At 45.2% G+C, this 19,320-nt stretch overlaps 1 protein-coding gene across 1 annotated transcript in view; it reads left to right on the top strand.

Annotated features, from left to right (window-relative positions):
* The first annotated feature begins 16,537 nt into the window (after window positions 1-16,537).
* Window positions 16,538-19,320, top strand: part of CYTL1 (cytokine like 1) — a 10,277-nt gene continuing 7,494 nt past the window's right edge. The window contains exons 1-2 of the mRNA XM_015425778.1: window positions 16,538-16,704; window positions 16,818-16,862. Of these exons, the coding sequence (XP_015281264.1) occupies window positions 16,561-16,704; window positions 16,818-16,862 (189 nt within the window). The 5' untranslated portion in view covers window positions 16,538-16,560. The remainder of the gene's footprint in view (window positions 16,705-16,817; window positions 16,863-19,320) is intronic.

Below are 19,320 nucleotides of genomic sequence, written 5' to 3'. Positions count from 1 at the left end.
CTCACTCTCCTGCTTCATTACTTGATTCTGTTTTATTTCCTACTTTTGTGCTCCACTCACCTATGATTATCAGCACATCTTGTTTAGGTGTGCAGTCAATTCCTTCCTGGACACTTTCATAAAAGCTTTCAATGTCTTCTTCCTCAGCATCTGGAGTTGGGGCATAAACTTGAATGATGGTTATATTGGTAGACTTTCCATGAAGTCTGGTTGATATTATTCAGTCAGACTTTGCATTATAGCCCCTGACTGCCGGGGGGTACATTTCATCTCACTATTAGATCAACTCCATTCCTTCTGTGTTTGTCATTCCCCAAGTAAAACACTATGTAATTTTCTGACTGAAAAATATCCCAATTCAGTCCACTTTAGTTCACTCTCTCACAGGACTGCAATGTTTAAACGTTCCCTTTCTCTTTTTATGATTCTGAGCTTACTTTGATTCATACTTCTCACATTACATGTTCCTATTATATGCATCAAACAGCTTTGGACTTTCCTTTTGTAATCCATTCACATCAACACTGAACGTCTTTTCGGCTTCAGTCCAATTGTGTCTTAATAATAGTTCCAGGTGGTCAGTTGTGTTGGTCTGAAGCAGTAGAACAAATTTAGAGTACAGAGGCATTTGTAAGACCAACAAAGGTTTATTCCGTGTATGAACTTTGAAAAAGTGTGCATGCACATGAAAGCTCATACCTTGAATAAACCTTTGTTGGTTTTAAAGGTGCCACTGGACTCTAATTAAGAATAGTGCTAGTCGTAGTTGTCCTCAGCTCTTCCCCAGTAGATGACTGAGTGCTATCTGACCTGGAGGTTCCATCTTCCAGCACTATACCTTTTTTCATTTTGGATTGTCTCATCATAGGGTTTTCTTTTCTTTCTTTTTTTTTAAGCCCCTGGAGGGGATTTTTTATTGCATTTTTATAACACTACAACAGAAAATGGGAGGGGGAACTTCATTTATAGGATAAAGAAAGATACCCACTACTGACTAAAAACCCAAGAGAGGAGATCATCCCACCAGTTTAACCATACATTTAGTCTTAATCCCGTTAATCTTACTATTAACTGAGTCAAGTTTAACATTATCTTTTTCAAATCTTAAGTTTAACTTCACTTCAACATTTTTAAAGGCAAAATTGAGAGTCCTTCAGCCTTTACTTCTCCTTGCCTAGTGTCTTCCAAAGCTTATAGGGACTTTTAGGGGCTGCCGCCCCTTTCTCTGATAGAGAATCCTCCCCTGAGGTTTCCGAGTCCAGCTCGCCATTAGACTTACTGTCCTCCCCTTTTTCTCCTTCCTTCCCTGGCCCTCCCATCTGGACTCTTAAAAATTCCCGTGCTTTCTGGACAGAGTCAATCTTTTCTTTTTTATCCTTGATTTTGGAGATTATGACTTCTGGAGTTAACCATCTATATCCAATTGCATTTGTCTGTAGAAAAAGAATTAATTCTTTATATTTCTTTCTCCTTTGTCTTATTTCAAATGGAATGTCTTTTAACGTCCTGATGGTATTCTCCCCCACTTTCAGGGGTGCTCCAGATACTGCTTTCAGGATTGTATCCCTCACATGTCTCTTCGAGAATCTTACCACAATTTCCCCAGGCAGATTGTTTTTCTTTATATATCCTGAATATGACCTATAGGTCACATCCATTTCATTTAACAAGAGTTCCGCCTTCATATCTGTCACTGGGGCCAATACTTCACTCATTAGTTCCTTAAGATTCTCTCCCTTTGTCTCTGGCGAGCCCTGGAAGCGAAGGATCATATTAGCTTTTTCCATTTGTAATTGTAGCAGTTGATCTTCCGGAGAAACTTGCTTCTTTTCCAGCTTTTGAACTTTCTTTTTCACCTTTTGTGCAGTGGCGTCCACTTCTTTCACCTTTTCAGCCGTTTCATTCATCATTTTAAGTGTCTCGGTTATCTGTGTCTGCTGTGTGGTGATGCACTGAGTCATTTTCGACATCTGATCCTTGAGGTTACTCATTTGGTCCAGTAGACGGTGCATGGATTCTGCCAAAGTCTTTGCCAGCTCGTTAGCTCCTTCCAGTTTAGGGCTCTCCGTTAGTTTCGATTTTGAAAGTTTCTCTTTCTCTGTACTCTTCCTTGCCATCTTTCTCAGTTCTTTACTTTGAGAAATCTTTTGAAAGTCTCTGAATATGCGCTCAAATGCCTGAACTCACCTTGGTAAGTATTTCTTAACAGTTATGCATTCCTTCTCTTACGCTCCCCCCCCCTCGATTCACTCAAAAGTTCATGCAGCTAGGAGGCGTCCCTCCCTCGCCTGCTTCACTTTCCGTTTTTCAACATGGGGTAGGGAGCTTTCTTTTTCTCTTGAACCGTCATTTTGCTCAGTCAGACTCACGTTCATATCTGGTCTTCCGACCCCACTTTGCTTCATTTCATCTGCTCGATCTTCTACGCTTGCCCCGGTCAGCGTCACTAGGTCCCATTCAGGCACTGCGAAGGAAGGACCATTGGGACGGAGGTGCGCCTCTATTCACCCACAATGCGTAGGCGAAGAGGCGACTCCTCATAAGTCCCCTGGCTAGGAGCCTTCCGCCAGGCTCCCTGGGGGGATAGCGGGCCAGCGCTCCCCCTCCTTCCTGCCGTGCACAGACCTCATCCCCAGGAGGTCCAGGAGATGCATCTGTCTAGCATGCCACCATCAACCGGAAACATCATAGGGTTTTCAAGGTAAGGTTCAGAAGTAGTTTACCATTGCCTTCTTCTGTGCTGTACTAACCAGCGTTAACTGTATGTCTGTTGCCATTGTCTATGAATGATCCTCCGCCAGCGTCACCTTCCACTAGTGCTGCTGTCCAGTAGCTACCCTTTGGGGATTTTTGTACCCCCATTCCCATTGGAACTGTCTATTCTCTTCTGCTGATGTGGCTGTTGATCCTCAAAGGGCATTGGTGCATCTTAGTTGGTGTCTCAGCTGTGACCATTCCACCTTGAGTGACTCTTGTGAGGAGTATAGACCCCTTATGGCAGGGGTCCCCAACCTGTTGCCCCCAAGCTCTTTCTATGCAGCCCTCCAACTTACTTGGCTTGCTGCTATCACCCTCAAGGCATTTTCCCTCAGACCCACAGTGTTCTTCCTGTCCCTCAAGAGGTGCCATCTACTGCTGTTTTCCTGTCTCTTTCATGCAAAAAACAAACAAACAAAAAAGACACAATAGCAACATTATTTCTTCTGGTCTCCATGGTTCCTTCTGTCAGCCCCCTCTTGGTTTTATTCACCACATGTCAGACTCTTGCAGCAATCAATTCCCAACAACTTTCATTCAAAGAAGTAAAATTTTATTGACACATTGAGAGTAGGTAGATATCTTAACTACTTTGTGTTAGAACTGGGAAAAAGCATGCGAAGCAAGTAGATATACATTATTCAAGGTGGTCCTCTGATGGCCCCCAGCCCATCAGGCAACAGGTAGGAGCCCGCCAAAGTAACAGGCTACAATTCCCAAGAGAAAGACTACACCAGGCTCCCGAGGTCAGACAGCAAAAGTCACAGAGATAATAAAACCAGTGAAGGCCCAGCAGAATCGAAAGTAGACATTCCTGAGTCACCCCCTCCCAATTTCATGGCAGCCAGGACTATGCAGAGGCCTAGTTGACAAACACACTAGGATTTTGGCCATTCTGGGGTGCTTTGCTAGCCAGCCCAGCTCAGGTACCCATACCACTCCGCTTTTTCACACACCCCTCCATGCATTACCATGTTGGAGGCTAGATATGGCTCCTCATGACTGAGGCCTGGCTGGCAGGCAGTGATGTGTCTGTGCACCCGGCATATAATTTGCATACTGAACATTTCTCGAGGCTCCTCCAAGTGGCTTCCGCGGTTACTGGTGAGGCTGCTGCTGCAGGCAAAAGCATCTTTCCTTCCTCGACAAGAGCTGGTGGCTCTGACTTCTTGCCCTCCTTGCTTCTACTGCTTCCCCCCCACTCCAGCTAGGTGTCTTCTCATGCATCTGTGACGGCAGGAGATGGTGAGTGGCCCCTTGGGTTGGGAGGGAAGGCAGGGAAGCTGATGGGATTCCTCTTCCCAGATTTTCCTCCAGCAAAGTCCCCCCCCAGCTGCCATTTTGCTCCTTATGATCAAGGGTCGGTTGGCAGGCAGTGATGGGTATACAATATGCACCAGGGGTCATTTTTCGCGGGAGTGCACAGGAGTGGAGCTCTGGCAGTAAGGAGCCCAGGGGGCGGGCACATGCAACAAGCAACACCCCCTGCTCCCAGCAGCCCTCAGTTAGGCCACGAGGAGCAAGAAGCAGCCAGTTGCAGAGCCCCCCCCCCAGCCCACCTTCAGGTACAAGCTCTCCCTCCTCTGTGAGGGCAGATCTGTGCGTTCCCCTCCTCCCCATAGCTAGCAATCCAAAACAGTCCAGTGGCACCTTTAAGACCAAGTTTTATTCAGGTACAAGCTCTCCCTCCTCTGTGAGGACAGATCTGCACGTTCCCCCCCCCAATAGCTAGCAATCCAAAACAGTCCAGTGGAGCCTGAGCGGTGGGTGTTGCCTTCTGACACACTTCCGGTGATGTCAGGGGGTGTGGCATATGCAAATATGTTATGCTAATGAGCCATGCTAATGAGCTCCTGCACCTCTTTTTCTACGAAATGACCCCTGATATGCACCCTGCATATGATTTGGAGCGATATCCTCTGCTCCAGGTGGGTGGCTGCCCTTTCATTCACTCTTTCTCTCTACCTGCCCTTTTTTGGAGGGCCCCAATTTTTAAAGTATTAGCATGTGTAGATTTGATTTATTTATTTATTATCAGATTTATACCCCCCCTCCCAGCCAAAGCCAGCTCAGGGCGGCTTACAAAAGGAATAAAACAACAAATAGACAATTTAAATAATCCTAAAACCACGTAAAACAATACAACAATTAAAGGTTTAAACCTCAAGGAAGTGTGTTTATTAAGAAGTAAATCTCATAGTATTCAATGTACTTTGGGTTGCAACTCTGCCACCTGGTAGGCCAGATTCACAATCCGTTTTCAAAACATCCTCCCTCGCCCTGTGCACGTGGCCCAGTCCTCCTGAGAGCTGTAGAGGCAGGGTTCTTCTCTTCTCTTCTTTCCCATAGTTGAAATGAAAATCCCCAGCTAATAACAGCTAGAGTGGGGTGGATATTATGGGAAAGGGAACGGTTAGATTCCCAAAACTATACTTCCCATATTTTTATTTATTCAAGGATAATATTGAAACTCTGCAGCTGTTGCTCTGCTAAAAAATCTGTAAGAAGATTTCTGCAAAAGAAAGTGCTGTTTCAAAGAAACAAAAATTACAGATGAGCATCGTGTCTTTAATGACAAATGGAGTACTGATTACTTCTTTGTTTTAAACAAGGATAAAGCCGTTTCCCTGATCTGTCTTGAAGCTCAGTACAAAGGAGTACAATGTTAAAAGACACTTTGTCACAAGAGCTACTCAATATATCAAAGAGAGGTGAGAGTGAACAAGATAAATTCTCTTTAAAAATCAATGTTTTTGCAGCAAAATAGTTTTAGAAAGCATGTTGAGGAGAACCTGTGTACCATGAGGGCCAGCTATCGTGTTGCTAAATGTATTGCTGAGAGTGGTGAATTTGTTAAAAAGTGCATGGTTGAAGTAATGGAGGAAATGTGTCCTGATAAGGTATCTTGTGTTAGTTGTGTCAGTTTATCCGCGTCTACAATCACCAGGCGTGTTGAAGATTTAGGAGAAGAGCTGCATATGCCACTGATTGTCAGTGCAAAAAGTTTTGAATTCCCTCTTTGGCATTAGATGAGAGCAATGACATTGTAGACCCTGTTCAACTACTAATTTTTTAAAAAATTCCATGTACCTATCCCTGCCTTTGTGAATTTAACTAAAAGGCATTTGTCCTGTAACACTTAAGATTCAATCATTTTGAGGATTGATTTTGAGAGACATGGAAGTATTGATATACATTTGGTGTAGTGGACTCTAATTGGAGAACTGGTTTCGATTCCGCACACCTCCAAATCATAGTATCATAGAATGTTAGAGTTGGAAGGGACCTTGCAGGTCATCTAGTCCAACCCCCTGCACTCTACAGAAGTATAATGAAAGATAGCCCTACGTACCTACAACATACCCGGAAGATGGTCGTGCAGCCTCCGCTTGAAAACGTCCAGCAAAGGAGCATCCACCACCTCCCGAGGCAGACTGTTCCACTGCTCAACCACTCTAACATTTAGGAAGTTTCTCCTGATATTTAGCCAGTAACGACTCCCTTGTCATTTCCACCCATTAGATCTAGTCTTGCAATCCGGAGCAAGAGAGAATAGATCTGCTCTGTCTTCTACATGACAGCCCTTCAAATACTTGAAGACTGCAATCATGTCCCCTCTAAGCCTTCTCTTTCCCAGGCTAAACATACCCAACTCTTTCAGCCTTTCCTCATAAGACGTGGATTCCAACCTTCTCACCATCCTGGTTGCCCTCTTCTGGACACGCTTGAGCTTGTCAACATCCTTCCTAAAATGTGGTGCCCAAAACTGGACACAGTACTCCAGGTGAGGCCTGACCCTAGCAGAATAGAGCGGATCGACCACCTCCCTTGATCTGGACACAATGCTTCTGTTAATGCATCCTAAGATTGCATTAGCTTTCTTTACAGCCACATCGCACTGCAGGTTCATGTTTAGCTTGTGATCAACCAGAACACCTAGATCCCTTTCACACGTGCTGCTGTCAAGCCAAGTCCCTCCCATTTGATATCTGTGCCTTTGATTTTTTTTTGTATCTAAGTGTAGGACTTTGCACTTATCTCTATTGAAATTCATTTTATTTGTCTCAGCCCACTGCTCCAGCCTATCTGGATCATTTTGAATCCTGACTTTGTCTTCTTCAGAATTAGCAATCCCACCTAGCTTCGTGTCATCTGCAAATTTGATAAGCATCCCCTCTATGTCTTCCTCCAGGCCATTTATAAAAACATTGAACAACACCGGGCCAAGGACCGAGCCTTGTGGCACTCCACTGGAGACTTCCCTCCACGTAGACGCAGAGCCATTAACGATCACTCGTTGGGTATGATTTTTCAACCAACCATGAATCCATCCAATGGTTGCACCATCCAGCCCACACTTAACCAGCTTATCCTATAGGAAGCTTATGAAAGCCTATGAGATGGCTGTGAAGGCTGCAAAGAAGGATTTCTATGCAGCCTCAATTGCGTCTGCGAGCTCACGCCCGGCCCAATTGTTTAGAATTATTCAGTTCGTTACAGGACCTGGCTGGTGCAATTACAGCTGGTGCAAAATGCAGAGGCGTACCTGCTAACAGCAACACATATATGGGCTCATGTTTGGCAGGTACTCTGCTAATTTCATTGCTTACCAGTAGAGTTCCGGATCCGCTTAAAGGTGTTGGTAATAACCTTTAAAGCCTTGTACAGCCTGGGACCAACATATCTGAAGGACCACCTGGCCAGAACCTTGTGTGAGTTTCTGGCCAGGAACCTCACACAACGAGAAAAAAATTCTTGTTATTAGCTGTGACCACCATTTTAATAATTATGATGATGTTAAGAACATAAGAACATAAGAGACGCCAATGTTGGATCAGGCCAAAGGCCCATCCAGTCCAACACTCTGTGTCACACAGTGGCCAGAAATACCAGTGCCATCAGGAGGTCCACCAGTGGGGCCAGGACATTAGAAGCCCTCCCACTGTTGACCCCCCCAAGCACCAAGAAGACAGAGCATCACTTGCCTCAGAGCCCCTATCTATACCTTGTGGCTAATAGCCACTGATGGACCTCTGCTCCATATGCTTATCTAATTCCCTTTTGAAGCCGTCCATGCTTGTAGCCGCCACCACCTCCAGTGGCAGTGAATTCCAAGTGTTTTAAATGTTAATGTTATCACATTAACTATTTTGTATAAATGACATGTTGTTACCCACCCTGAGCCCGCTATTGGGAAGGGTGGAGTATAAATGTGAAGAAATAAAATAAATAAATAAATAAATAAATATTTTTGTATCTGCCAACTGAGGATATACTTTGTGCATCTGATCAGATGGGCTGTAGTCCATGAAAGCTTATGCTGCAATAATTATATCTAATGGTAAAATGGCTGGCCCCCATTGCAGTTAGGGATGTTCAAACACCCTCCAGTTTAGCTTACCACCTTTTGTTGGTTGCAAACAGGGAGCCAACTATCTGTTGATCAGTTTACTGTTTATGAGCAGTTTGAGCCAGTTCACCAGGTTACTTTGCAAGTATTCTGACAGTACCATATGATAAAGACCTGTGCACAGTGTTTCACATATGTGCAATAATAGGATATAGGGTATTGGTATGCACACACACACCCAGCACTGGCCAATTAGGCAGCATAGCAGCATAGCAGCAATCATGGCAGCATAGCTGACAACAGGGAGCCAACTATCTGTCGATCAGTTTACTGTTTGTGAGCAGTTTGAGCCAGTTCACCAGATTACTTTGCAAGTATTCTGACAGTACCATACAGTAAAGACCTGTGCACAGTGTTTCACATATGTGCATTCTTGGAGTTGGTAGACATCATCCTACTCCCCCCCCCCAAAAAAAACACCTCTTGTGTCAATACCCTGCTTGGATGTCAATCATATAAATAGTAAGCAATTGAATAAATTAACCTATAACAGTCACAAAACATTTACCTTTTGGTGTTCAAACCTAAATTATCAGAGTTATTTCATGCACGCCCATGTTTATGTCATCTTATGGGTGGTGCAGCTCCCCCTTCACTTCATTTAATGACCTGGCCCAGAGGTGTCAAACATAAGGCCCCGGGGCCGGAACTGGCCCGTCCAGGGCTTTTATGTGGCCTGCAAGCATCTAGTACAAGGGAGGGAACAGGAGACTGATCAGGGGAAGTGGGTAGAGCCACTCTGATTGTGGCTTAGCCTTTATTGGCATAAAACAATACCTTAAAAGAGGATTACTGTAAAAGAGAAATATACATATAAAACCATACATATAAAAACCAAGCATTTTGCAGACTACATAAGATTGCATAATCTTACATAAAACCATTTGTTACAAAGTGTTGTTCATTTTGGTAGTTTTTCCTGTCGTAGCTTTATATGAATGAATTTTATTGTAACAGCGATTAGCCAGCAATATAAAACCAGAAAAATAAATTACAATGGCCAAATAGTAAAATTTCCAAAATTCAACAAGGTAAAAAGAGCTAACATTGTAAACGTTACGTTCATTAAAACCAAACTAGAAATGCGCTGCCAACGTAGCTTTATAGCTGATTGTAAAAACATGGCTACCTCCACTGATATTTCAGGTAAATATCTAAAATGTATATCTACATAAAACTGACAATGCAAACATATATGAAACTGTCTCAATACATCCAGAGTTACAATGGCAAAGTCTAGCCGTACATACTATATTATTATATCTCCCATCCAAGATTGCTGATGGTATTGCATTGAATCTTGCTAGAGAAAAGGCCCTGTGCCAACCGTGAGAGGAATCTCAAAGTTCAGAGGGGAGCAAGATTTGTTGGCTAAGCTGTATAGCCTTTGTGTTTTAATGTCAAGGACTCTGCGTTTAATCATCTGAAAAGCACCCATAAAAGGGAGCATAAACAGTGAGTCCAATGGGATGCCCATGGAAGTTATTTTGTTCTCAATGTGTGATAGCCAGCTAGGCATGTTTGACTCTGTTAGCATTTGTTGTGTAGGGCTCCCTTGGTCTACATTGTAATGTAAATGCAGCCAATATTTTACTGTCCTAAGCCACGCACCAGATTCCACAGAATTTAACCCAGTTTCTAAACAAAAGGCTGCATAAGGTACATAGCACGGCATTCCCATAATCTTTTGAAGAAATTTATATTGAACACATTCTATTGTGCCATTAACTGCACTTATCCATATTGGAATACCATACTTTGGCCTTGAAGACTTTTAATGCAGCTGGTATGAATTGATTGCCTCTGGTGTAGAAAATCGGGAAAATCGGGAAATGGCAGAAGCATTTATGTTGGCCATATTTATTGCTGAATTATGCTGCACAGATCAAGATGCATTATACTGGAAGTGCAGACCTAAGTGTCTAAAATTTTTAACTTGTTCAATTGGTTTCCCTCCAATTGTCCATTTGAATGGTTTCCAAGTTTTGGAAAATACAAGTATTTTGGATTTTTCATGGTTTAAAAGTAATTTAGTGAGCGCTTTAAACCAACTCTGGAGCGGGACAATAGTACCATGTCATCCGCATATAATAGTAGAGGGACATGGACAGAACCCAGTTTAGGAGCATGACAATCAACAGCTTTGATGTAAGGGGAGAGATCATTAAGGAACAGGTTAAGTAGAAAGGGTGCTAATATACAGCCTTGTTTGACTCCTTTATTTGACGGGATTTTTGAAGCTAATTTCCCTGTCAGTGAACATTTGATTTGACATTTTGTTGATGTGTATAGCTATTTTACAAGGTTAAGGAGTCTCTTATCTATGTTTAGTTGTTGAAGTTTAGCCCAGAGGAGTTCCCTGTCGATTGAATTGAATGCCCCTTTAAGATCTATGAAGGCAGCGTATAATTTTACATTGCTTCTTTTAACATATGTATAAATCAGGTGCTCTAATACAATACAGTGGTCTAAAGTGGTTTTCTTTTTACAGAATCCCAGCTGTTCCGGGCCTAAGACTCTCCGTCCTGTCATCCATATAGTCAGCTTAGATAGTAAATGTTTGGCAGACAGTTTGCCCATAATGGAAAGCAGGCTGATCGGTCTATAGTTGGAAGGAATTGAGCAACCCCCTTTTTTGTAATTGGGACCACAATTGCATTTAACCATGCATCAGGAATAAGGCCAGATTTATCAATCATTGTAAAAAAGGACACAAGAGGGGCATGGCGGAACAACCTGGTCTCTAGCTGTCAAGCAGCCTGGGAGCATCTGCCCAGTGCTGCTCCTCTGGCTCTCCTCCAGTCCGCCCATGTGGGTTTTCCTTTGCACCCTCTTCCCAGCCCAAGGGGCCTTGTAGTGAGGATACAACAACTCGGAGCTTGTGAGCTGCTGTCCTTTATACAGTTTATATCTCCGGCACCTGGCATTACGTTTTATGGCACATGTGGCCTGGCCCAACAAAGTGAAATTTATGTCAGATCTGGCCTTCATAACAAATGAGTTCGACACCTCTGACCTGCCCAATCACCCAAAATACCCCCGGGAAGGAGAATCTCATCTACTGCACAGGTGCAAAAAGCTCCACAAGGCAAAGAAATGAAATTTCACAACTCAGCTATTGTGTGGCTGCAAAGCTTTTCAACAGCTATTGAATGTGGTCTTTGGACGGGTAAACAAGTTGGGCATTCAGTTCACATGTGATCACTTCTTGGCCTTTTGGCTAAGATAGTGTGTGTAGTTCACAAGTGAGTGTGGCTGTCAAATATACCATGTTGGACTATCAAATGTTTCACCACAAAATTCATGGCATTTTGTCCTAAGTCCAGTCTCAATAGAAGGAAAACCAGGCCAGTCAACAACAAGGTTGGGGTCTCTAGATACATGGGAGCATCCCAAGGAAATTATATTGTATACTGGAGTATTGTGTGCAGTTCTGGAGGCCTCACTTCAAAAAGGATGTGGACAGAATGGAGTAGGTGCAAAGAAGAGTGATAAGGATGATCGGGGGTCTGGAGACCAAGGCTGAAGGAACTGGGAATGTTTAGTCTGGAGATGAGGTTGAGGTGAGACATGATTGCTCTCTTGAAGTATTTGAAGGGCAGGGGGCTGGAAAAGACATAAGCCTCTTTCTGCTTTTGTTACCCTCCTCCCTCATTCTCTGGGATAAGACAATCTGTGATATAATAATTCAATGAATCCAAATTTGGCTTGAAACCTTGTGTGATGAGGGAGACCCAACCTTGCTAAAGCTTTGCTAAAAGAGCTCAGAGCTGCTGTCTGGCTTTCCAAGAGGCACTTTTGTTGTTTCACTCACAGGCCGCTGCAAGGACCCCACTGGCCATTTCCTCAATGCACAAGACTGCTCTGTCCGCGGATGTTTTCCTTTTTTTGACTGCAATCAGGGCTGCATTTCATGAAGTGTCTCTTGTGGCCACTGGGCTATTTTTAAATAAGCTCATTCATTAAAAACCAGGTTTTTACTTATGTAATTTGTCCACTGGTAGGGGATAATAGGGAAATCTGTCTGGTGTGTCACTAGACTTTTTCACCCCAAGAGGAATTTGTCTCCAAACAGAAAGTCCTTTCATATTTAAAAAAAATATTTTGTTTTCATTTTTTTCCTGGAAAATGAAAAGCAAACAAGTCCAGGCATCTTAAAAATGTCATCAGTTAAATCATGAGACCCTTATTTTTCTCCTTTAAAGTTTGTATTTGTGTTCCGGGAAAAGGTAAACAAATAGGTTGTCAGTTCCAGTCTGTGGGTGGCATCACGACTTGGGCATGGAAGCAGCACAGCCAGTTGCCCCACCACGAGGGCACTTGTGCCTCACCGAAGCCCGTCAAGTGCCCCTGAGGTTAGAGGCTGGAAAGCCGTTTTTGCTGCCTTCTCCCTTCCGGAGTCCCAAGTACTTCTTCTCTTATGGCATCCTACCCACAGGATGTAGGTCAATGTCAGGTACTTCAATGACTCAGTATCAACAGCAGGTTCTTAACTAGATTCAGCTTTATTGATCAGAGTAAGATGAAGTCGGCTTGGAATCATTGAGTCAGGAATGATGCATACAAAATGGCAATAGTAAATATAGTGGTTCATACAAGACCCCCTGACACGTAGAGGCCAGTAAGCAATGAAGACAAAACGTGGGGAACTGTTTAACGGTTCAGGGGTGAGCGGGAGAATCAGAGGCATTGACACCCAAGTGATGATTCACACCCATTGATCTTCCTTATTACAGAAAAAGGGCCAATGTATTTCCAACCCAATTTACAGCTAGGTTGTAAGAGCTTCAAGTTCAAGAGACATGCACCCTGTCCCCAACCTGCACCTCCCAAGCTGGGAGACGTTTACGGCCCACCTGAGCTTTATAGGCAGCCTTAGCCTTGTCCAAAGTCTGTTGGAGGATTAGCCAGGCATCCCTAACGTGGCACCACCAGTCCTCAACGCCCCCCTCCCCTGGAGTGTCCGTAGGTAACCAGGGAAGGGGAGACTCCTCATATCCATGCTGTTCACAAAAATCCCGTTACGTGACCCATGGGCTGCCTCCCACCCTCCTCTGCCATACATTTTCTGGCTCTGCTGAGATTGGGGGACCTCTCAGACATAATGTTCAGGGGTGAGAAGAGGAGGAACAACCCCACCCACTCCCTCCAAATGTTCATCAGTGCACACTTGGGACATCTCCAGAGACGCTCGACACATTGCATAGCAACAAGCTTGTGTTTGTCACCAGGTGTATTTTTAAAAGGGAGCTGCAGTCGATTCAGGCTGTGTGAGAAGTAAACCCATCTGATAGCACATCTTTCACCAACATCTCTCTCTGTCACATTCATATTTGTTTAGCTTACTTTAAGAAAAAAATCTGTAGGTCGACATCTTTCAAATGTGATGTGCAAAGAGTTCTGATACACCCTCAAAATACTAATTACTGCCTTCAGTCAGAGTACTTCCAAGCCATGATGGTCCACTTTCTGCCCAGCCCCACCATCCTAACCATTTCCTCCTGGAACTAACACTACCAAGTAAAATGCAGCTGCACACCAAGCTCAGGCAAATCCGTACATTACAGATGACACAGTTTGGGTCTGGGATCCACACTTCTCTGTACAGTCAGATGTGAGTTATGTGTTCTCATCAGCTCCCTTGTAGCTGGTGTCCAATTCAGATTGGTATCGTTGCATACTTCGAGAAGGGGCTTCATCGTGTGTCCCCCCCCCCGGGAGCCATTTCTCTCACCTGAAATGGCCTTAGAGGAACTATTTGGCCAACTGAGGAGATCCATGTGTGTCCAAACAGGCCAAATAGCACCCCCAGGGCCATTTCTGATATGAAAAATAGACAGGGTTGCCCGCTCTGGGATGGAGATCTGGGGGGGGTGGAGCCTGGGGTGAGCAGGGTTTGAGGAGGGTCCTCAGCAGGGTATATAATGACATAGAGACCACCCTCCAAAGCTGCCATTTTCTTCAGGGCAACCGGTCACCTGGAGATCAATTGTAACAGCAGGAGAGCTCCAGGTGCCTCGTGGAGGTTGGCAACCTGAAAACTAGAGGGAGCAGGCCAAAGCCCTTTCTCCAAATATGACACAGTCCTGATTTGCAACAGAGGCTGCCGCGCGCACACCGAAACGGAGGAGAACCCAAACCTCATGAGAAGAACCCAAGCCTCATGAGTCCTGACTCATCTCACACACTCGGTAACATTTATGTACCCTGGTCTGTTTGGTGAATTTAGAGTTAATTTAGAATTCATAATGAACACTTTTTCTGTGGGGTGGGGGGAGAGTGAACCAAGTCCCTTACTTATGACGAGAATATTCACCATGCCTGTAGTGTGCGGCTGACATTTGCTTGTTGAGTGAATTTGCTGAGGACGAAGTCAATCTTGCTGAGGCAACAATGATGTGGCACTCTGAGGCAGAAAATGAAAGGCGACAAAAAAGAAAGGGGGGGGGGGGGGGGGGGAGCCTTCCTCTCTGCTGTGCCCCTGAGCTCCCCCACTCAATCAGCCTTCGCAAGCAATTCCAGCAAAACCCGCAGGAAAGTTGACTGCGCTTGTTTTGGGGTTGGATGAAAATTAAAAGGCCGTTTCAAGCAGGCATGCTGGATGAGGCCAAGTAGGCTTCCACAGAAGGGAGTCCCACCGAGTTCAGGGAGAAGGGCTTCCAAATGGTGTTGCTGCTTTAGATTCAAGATACTTTGGGGGTTGAAGCGGGCAATTCAGTTCCATTCAGTAAGAGCCAATGGCCCCCTTCCGTCAAGGTCCTTTCTGCACTTGGAGCTCATCCCTGGTTTTATTGGAGTTCAACTTGTGACACAATACCTTGCACTTGTCCCTGATTATAACACCATCCGTTTATCCCGGGACAAGTGTGGGGAGAAACCAGGGTGACCTCAATGTAATGTGGAAACAAAAAATACCCCGAGATAATTACAGGGGTGAACGTGCGTGTACTGCAGAATGTAAATTTGAGGACAGGGTTGAACCAGGAGTTAAGGTCTAGTGCGGAAGTCTTCCTTTGACAGAGACAGGCACCTTCCGACAAATGGAGATTTGCCATACTCAGGGCAATGTCACAACAAAAGTGAACAATTCTCTTTGCCTCCTGGGGAGTTAATGGGATGGATAAATACTGACTCTGTGCACCGGGATCAGTTGCTTTGCAAAAGGACAGTGGTGCTTTGTGTTGATTCTCAGCAGTGTTGCGACTGAGATTTACATCTCATTAGAGTCGGTGGGATGTGGCTGCCTTTGTAAAGCGGAAGCGAGAACTGGCCGGCGTCGCCCTCGGTGGGTTGGATTCCGGGATCGGTTCTGCTGAGGGCAATGCCTTCCCCTGCCACGAGGCCCCACCTCCTGCCGATGGCGCAGAAGAGCTTCTTGCACCGGGGGGGGGGAAGCACCTGTGGAAAGCGCCACCATTTGGGAAGAAAAGGTTCTCTGGAGAGGCAACCGCAACATTTTCTAACTAGATCATCTCAGTGGGTTTCAGGAGAACAGCAGGATCCAAGTCTAGGACCCCTTGGAGGCCAGCAAGAGTGTGGGAGCAGAAGCTTTGGAGAGTCAGAGTTACCTTCATCAGATTCAAAATGGAATGGTGATCTTATACCCCAGTCGGGAGGTGGGAAGGGGTTACAGAGAAGGAACTCAGGGTGCAGAAGTACAATGAACAATGTAATCAGCTTGATTAAAGCAGAGGGCGGGTGCTGGGGGGCAGGAAATTAGCATCTGTAGTGAGATAAGAATCCTACATCCCTATTCAGCCCTGGATGGTCCATTGTTCCGTATTAGTGGATGAAGCCAAGTTCAGCAGTCTCACATTGCAATCTCTCCTTGAAGCCTCCCTCATCCAGGTCATTCCATAGCTGACCTACGAGTGGCAGTCCTCAAACAGAGAAGCTTCAAGGGGAGAATACAATGGGAGACTGCTGGACTTGAGTCTACAATTAACTGCCCCGGGTAGGAAAGAGGGATGGCAGAGCAACTCCTTTAGGACTGAGGATCCAGCCAAGGCTTTGAGGGAAGCACTGCAGCCTGTAGCACTTTGTGGAGCCCCTGTCGATTGTCCCCCTTTCAGCAAGGAAGCATCTGTGTTTTGTAAGATGTTTGCTTGGGCTTTTCTCTGGGGCATAAAGTGTTCCAGTGGTGTTTGTTTGGTAAGATTTCCTCCTTTTTTGCTTTGCCTTAGGGTTAAAAAAAAAATTCTTGCAGTTTTGGCTCACAGCTCAGCAGGAGGAAATTCAAACCAGCAGTCAGCAGCTCCCCGGACCACCCCCGGCAGTTTTTTCATTCACACTGAAGCCTATTTAAGTTGTGGGCTGAGCACAAAGGTGAGTCCACCCAGCGTTTTCCCTTGGCAAGAGTCCGTGGGATTTCGTCCGCTGCCCCTTGCTCCAATATGAGGCGCCTGCTGGGGCTGACAGGGCTGTTCGGGGCCTTTCTGCTCATCCACTCAGCTCCTCCGACGTGCTACTCGAGGGTGTTGTCGTTGGGGAAGGAAATCACAGAAAGTTACGTGAATCTGCAGAAATTTGAAACTGTGGTGAGGGCTTGTTTTCTTTTCGACAAACAGTCATTTCTCTGTGGAGATACAGATAGGGGGTGTGAAAGCCTTTCCACCCAAAGTACCCGTGATGTTCTTTGTTTTGACTACAGGAGCCGTGCGTGAAGACCCTGCCCAGGCTGTATCTGGATATACACGTGAGTTTGCTGTGCTGCGCATCTCTGAGGGAAAGCAGTTTGGGCCGGGAAAGAAGAATGTTCAGCCTCAGAAAAGGGACTGGGAATATCTCCAGGAAGTAACCGGAGAATGATGTCTCTAGGCCCTTCTCTGGCGGGTGGCCTCCCTCGGAATCCGGGGCGCCGCTCTGAGGTGGTAGAGGGCAACACGGGTGCAAGGCAGCCTTTCATTTGGGGCAAACTAAAAGACGCAAGTTGGGGTGGGAGGTGGCAAGTTGGCTGGGCTGAATCTTCTTTAGCACAGAAGCGGGAGGGGGATGTTTCAGGACATGACCATGAGGCTCGTGCTGTTTTGTGTCTCATTCCAGTCAGACCATCTGAGAAAGGATACCACAGCAGTAGGAAGGGCATGGAAAGTGCGAGGGTAGTCGGCAGACAGAAATGTTGTTCTTTCTCTCCCACAGCTAACAAACGCAATTGGTGCTTGGTTCAGGGCAAACAAAACAAAGACATTCTTCAGGCAATGCACAAGGAGAACTGGAACTTGTGGAACTCACGGTCACAAGATGTCGTGACTGCTACTAGGTGGATTTGGGAAAGGATTTGGAAAATCCAGAGAGTGTATGTCTGTTAATGGCAACTAACAAAAAGCGAAGGTCACAGCTACAAGACACTATTGCAAAAAATACAAAAAAGCTGCCACACAGAGCACTGCAAAGTGTAAATATATTAACACATACAAATGTCACAATATATCAAAGCAGATATTGTTCCTCCAATTATTCATTCATTATGGATTGCAGAGGTCTGTTAGAATGCTCGTCTTTTAGAGTTATTTAGAACAATGGATGAGGACCATCTTGAATATATTTCTCTGAATGATTGCAATCCATAATGAATGAATAATGGGAGGACACAAATTTTGTTTACCTGACTATGTTCAGAAGAAGTAAAGTACGAAACAGAAGCATACTCCGGGGAATTTCGTCAACGTCTTCTTATGATTCTTGGAAAAGGACGCTTTGAACAATATTTATCTACTTTGATATACTGTGACATTTATATTTGTTAATGGCAACTAGCCATGTTAGCAGATCTCCATGTTCAGAAATATTGGGTACCTCCGAATACCACAAAGGCTGGCCAGCCTTTGCCTCCCTGGCCAGCAAGAAAGCTTTGCTATTGGAAAGCATCTGGCCTGGCAAGGCTGAGTGGATATTCTGAACTCCGCAGATTGTTTCTGGAGGCTTCTGCAGCACCCTTTGGAAATCAGCAAGTGGGACCACCTAGCCAGAGTTAAGCCCCCGTTGCTTGTAGCAGGGGTCTCAATGACATATTGAAATCTCTCTTTATTGTAATGAAGTACTTAATGTCAAGGAGCTGCAGTGGCTCAAGTGGTTAAGACACTGAACTGCAGGCTGTGGAAGGTCAGTAGTTCAGCAGTTCGAGACCCGGGTGCCGCATGACGGAGTGAGCTCCTTTCTCTAGTTCCTGCTCCTGCCAACCTAGCAGTTCGAAAGCAAGACATTGCAAGGAGATAAATAGGTACCACTTTGGTGGGAAGGTAACAACGTTCCGTGCACCTTAGTGTTTAGTCATGCCGGCCATGTGACCACGGGAATGTCTTCGGACAGCGCTGGCTCTTCGGCTTTGAAACGGAGATGAGCACCGCAACCTTAGAGTCGGACTCGACTGGCTTTCGAGCAAGGGAACCTTTACCTTTACTTTTACTTAATGTCAATCTGAACATATCATGTCCAGTGACCTTTATATTGGGGCAGGAATTAAAGCAGGTCATGGAAGCAGACAGTCTTGGGCAGAATAGTGAAAGGGACAATAACAAAGTTTTCGGTTCACTTTATTGCTGTGCCAGCCAGCCAGTTTAATGCAATGGCATCTTCCACTGGCTTTAGAAGAGGAACTGCTAATGATTGCTTTTGAATGTCAAGTGGTCGCCTTGTTAATTTACTGATTCATCATTGGAAGCTTTTTCTGCTACAGAAATCTCCAGGCAGCAGGCGGGCTGTTCTCGGTTTGAGCATCTGGAAATGCCTTTTGCTAACTCATCTTCAGTCAACACTGGTGTCAGTTGCTTTCCAAGATCTCAAGCAGAGATCTTGCAAGATCTTTACCCAAGATCTGGATTTGGAACTGAGATCAAGGGACTCCCCTGAACATTCCAACACACTCCAAAATGAGTTCGCTCTCTGATCTGTCATTCAGAGGGTCTCCCTATCCACTGTCTGCTTTGCCTGAGTCCTGCCTCCAACATTCTAAACAGTTTGCTCTTCTTGTCTGTTGGGGGAAACTATGGTTGCAAATCTCCAGGTGAGGGCTGGAGATCACACAGGGCGATTTCTCACTAGAGCTGCCTCGCAGCACAGCGCCGTTTGCCCCGACACAAACATGTCAATTTCACACCCGAAGCTCCGGGGCTGCATTTTGACTCGGGGCTTCGCCCGATTTCCTCCGCAGTTTC

This window comes from Gekko japonicus, unplaced genomic scaffold, assembly GCF_001447785.1.
Source record: "Gekko japonicus isolate JY-2015 unplaced genomic scaffold, Gekko_japonicus_V1.1 scaffold1905, whole genome shotgun sequence".
NCBI lineage: Eukaryota > Metazoa > Chordata > Lepidosauria > Squamata > Gekkonidae > Gekko > Gekko japonicus.
This window is presented reverse-complemented; position numbering and strand designations above follow the sequence as displayed.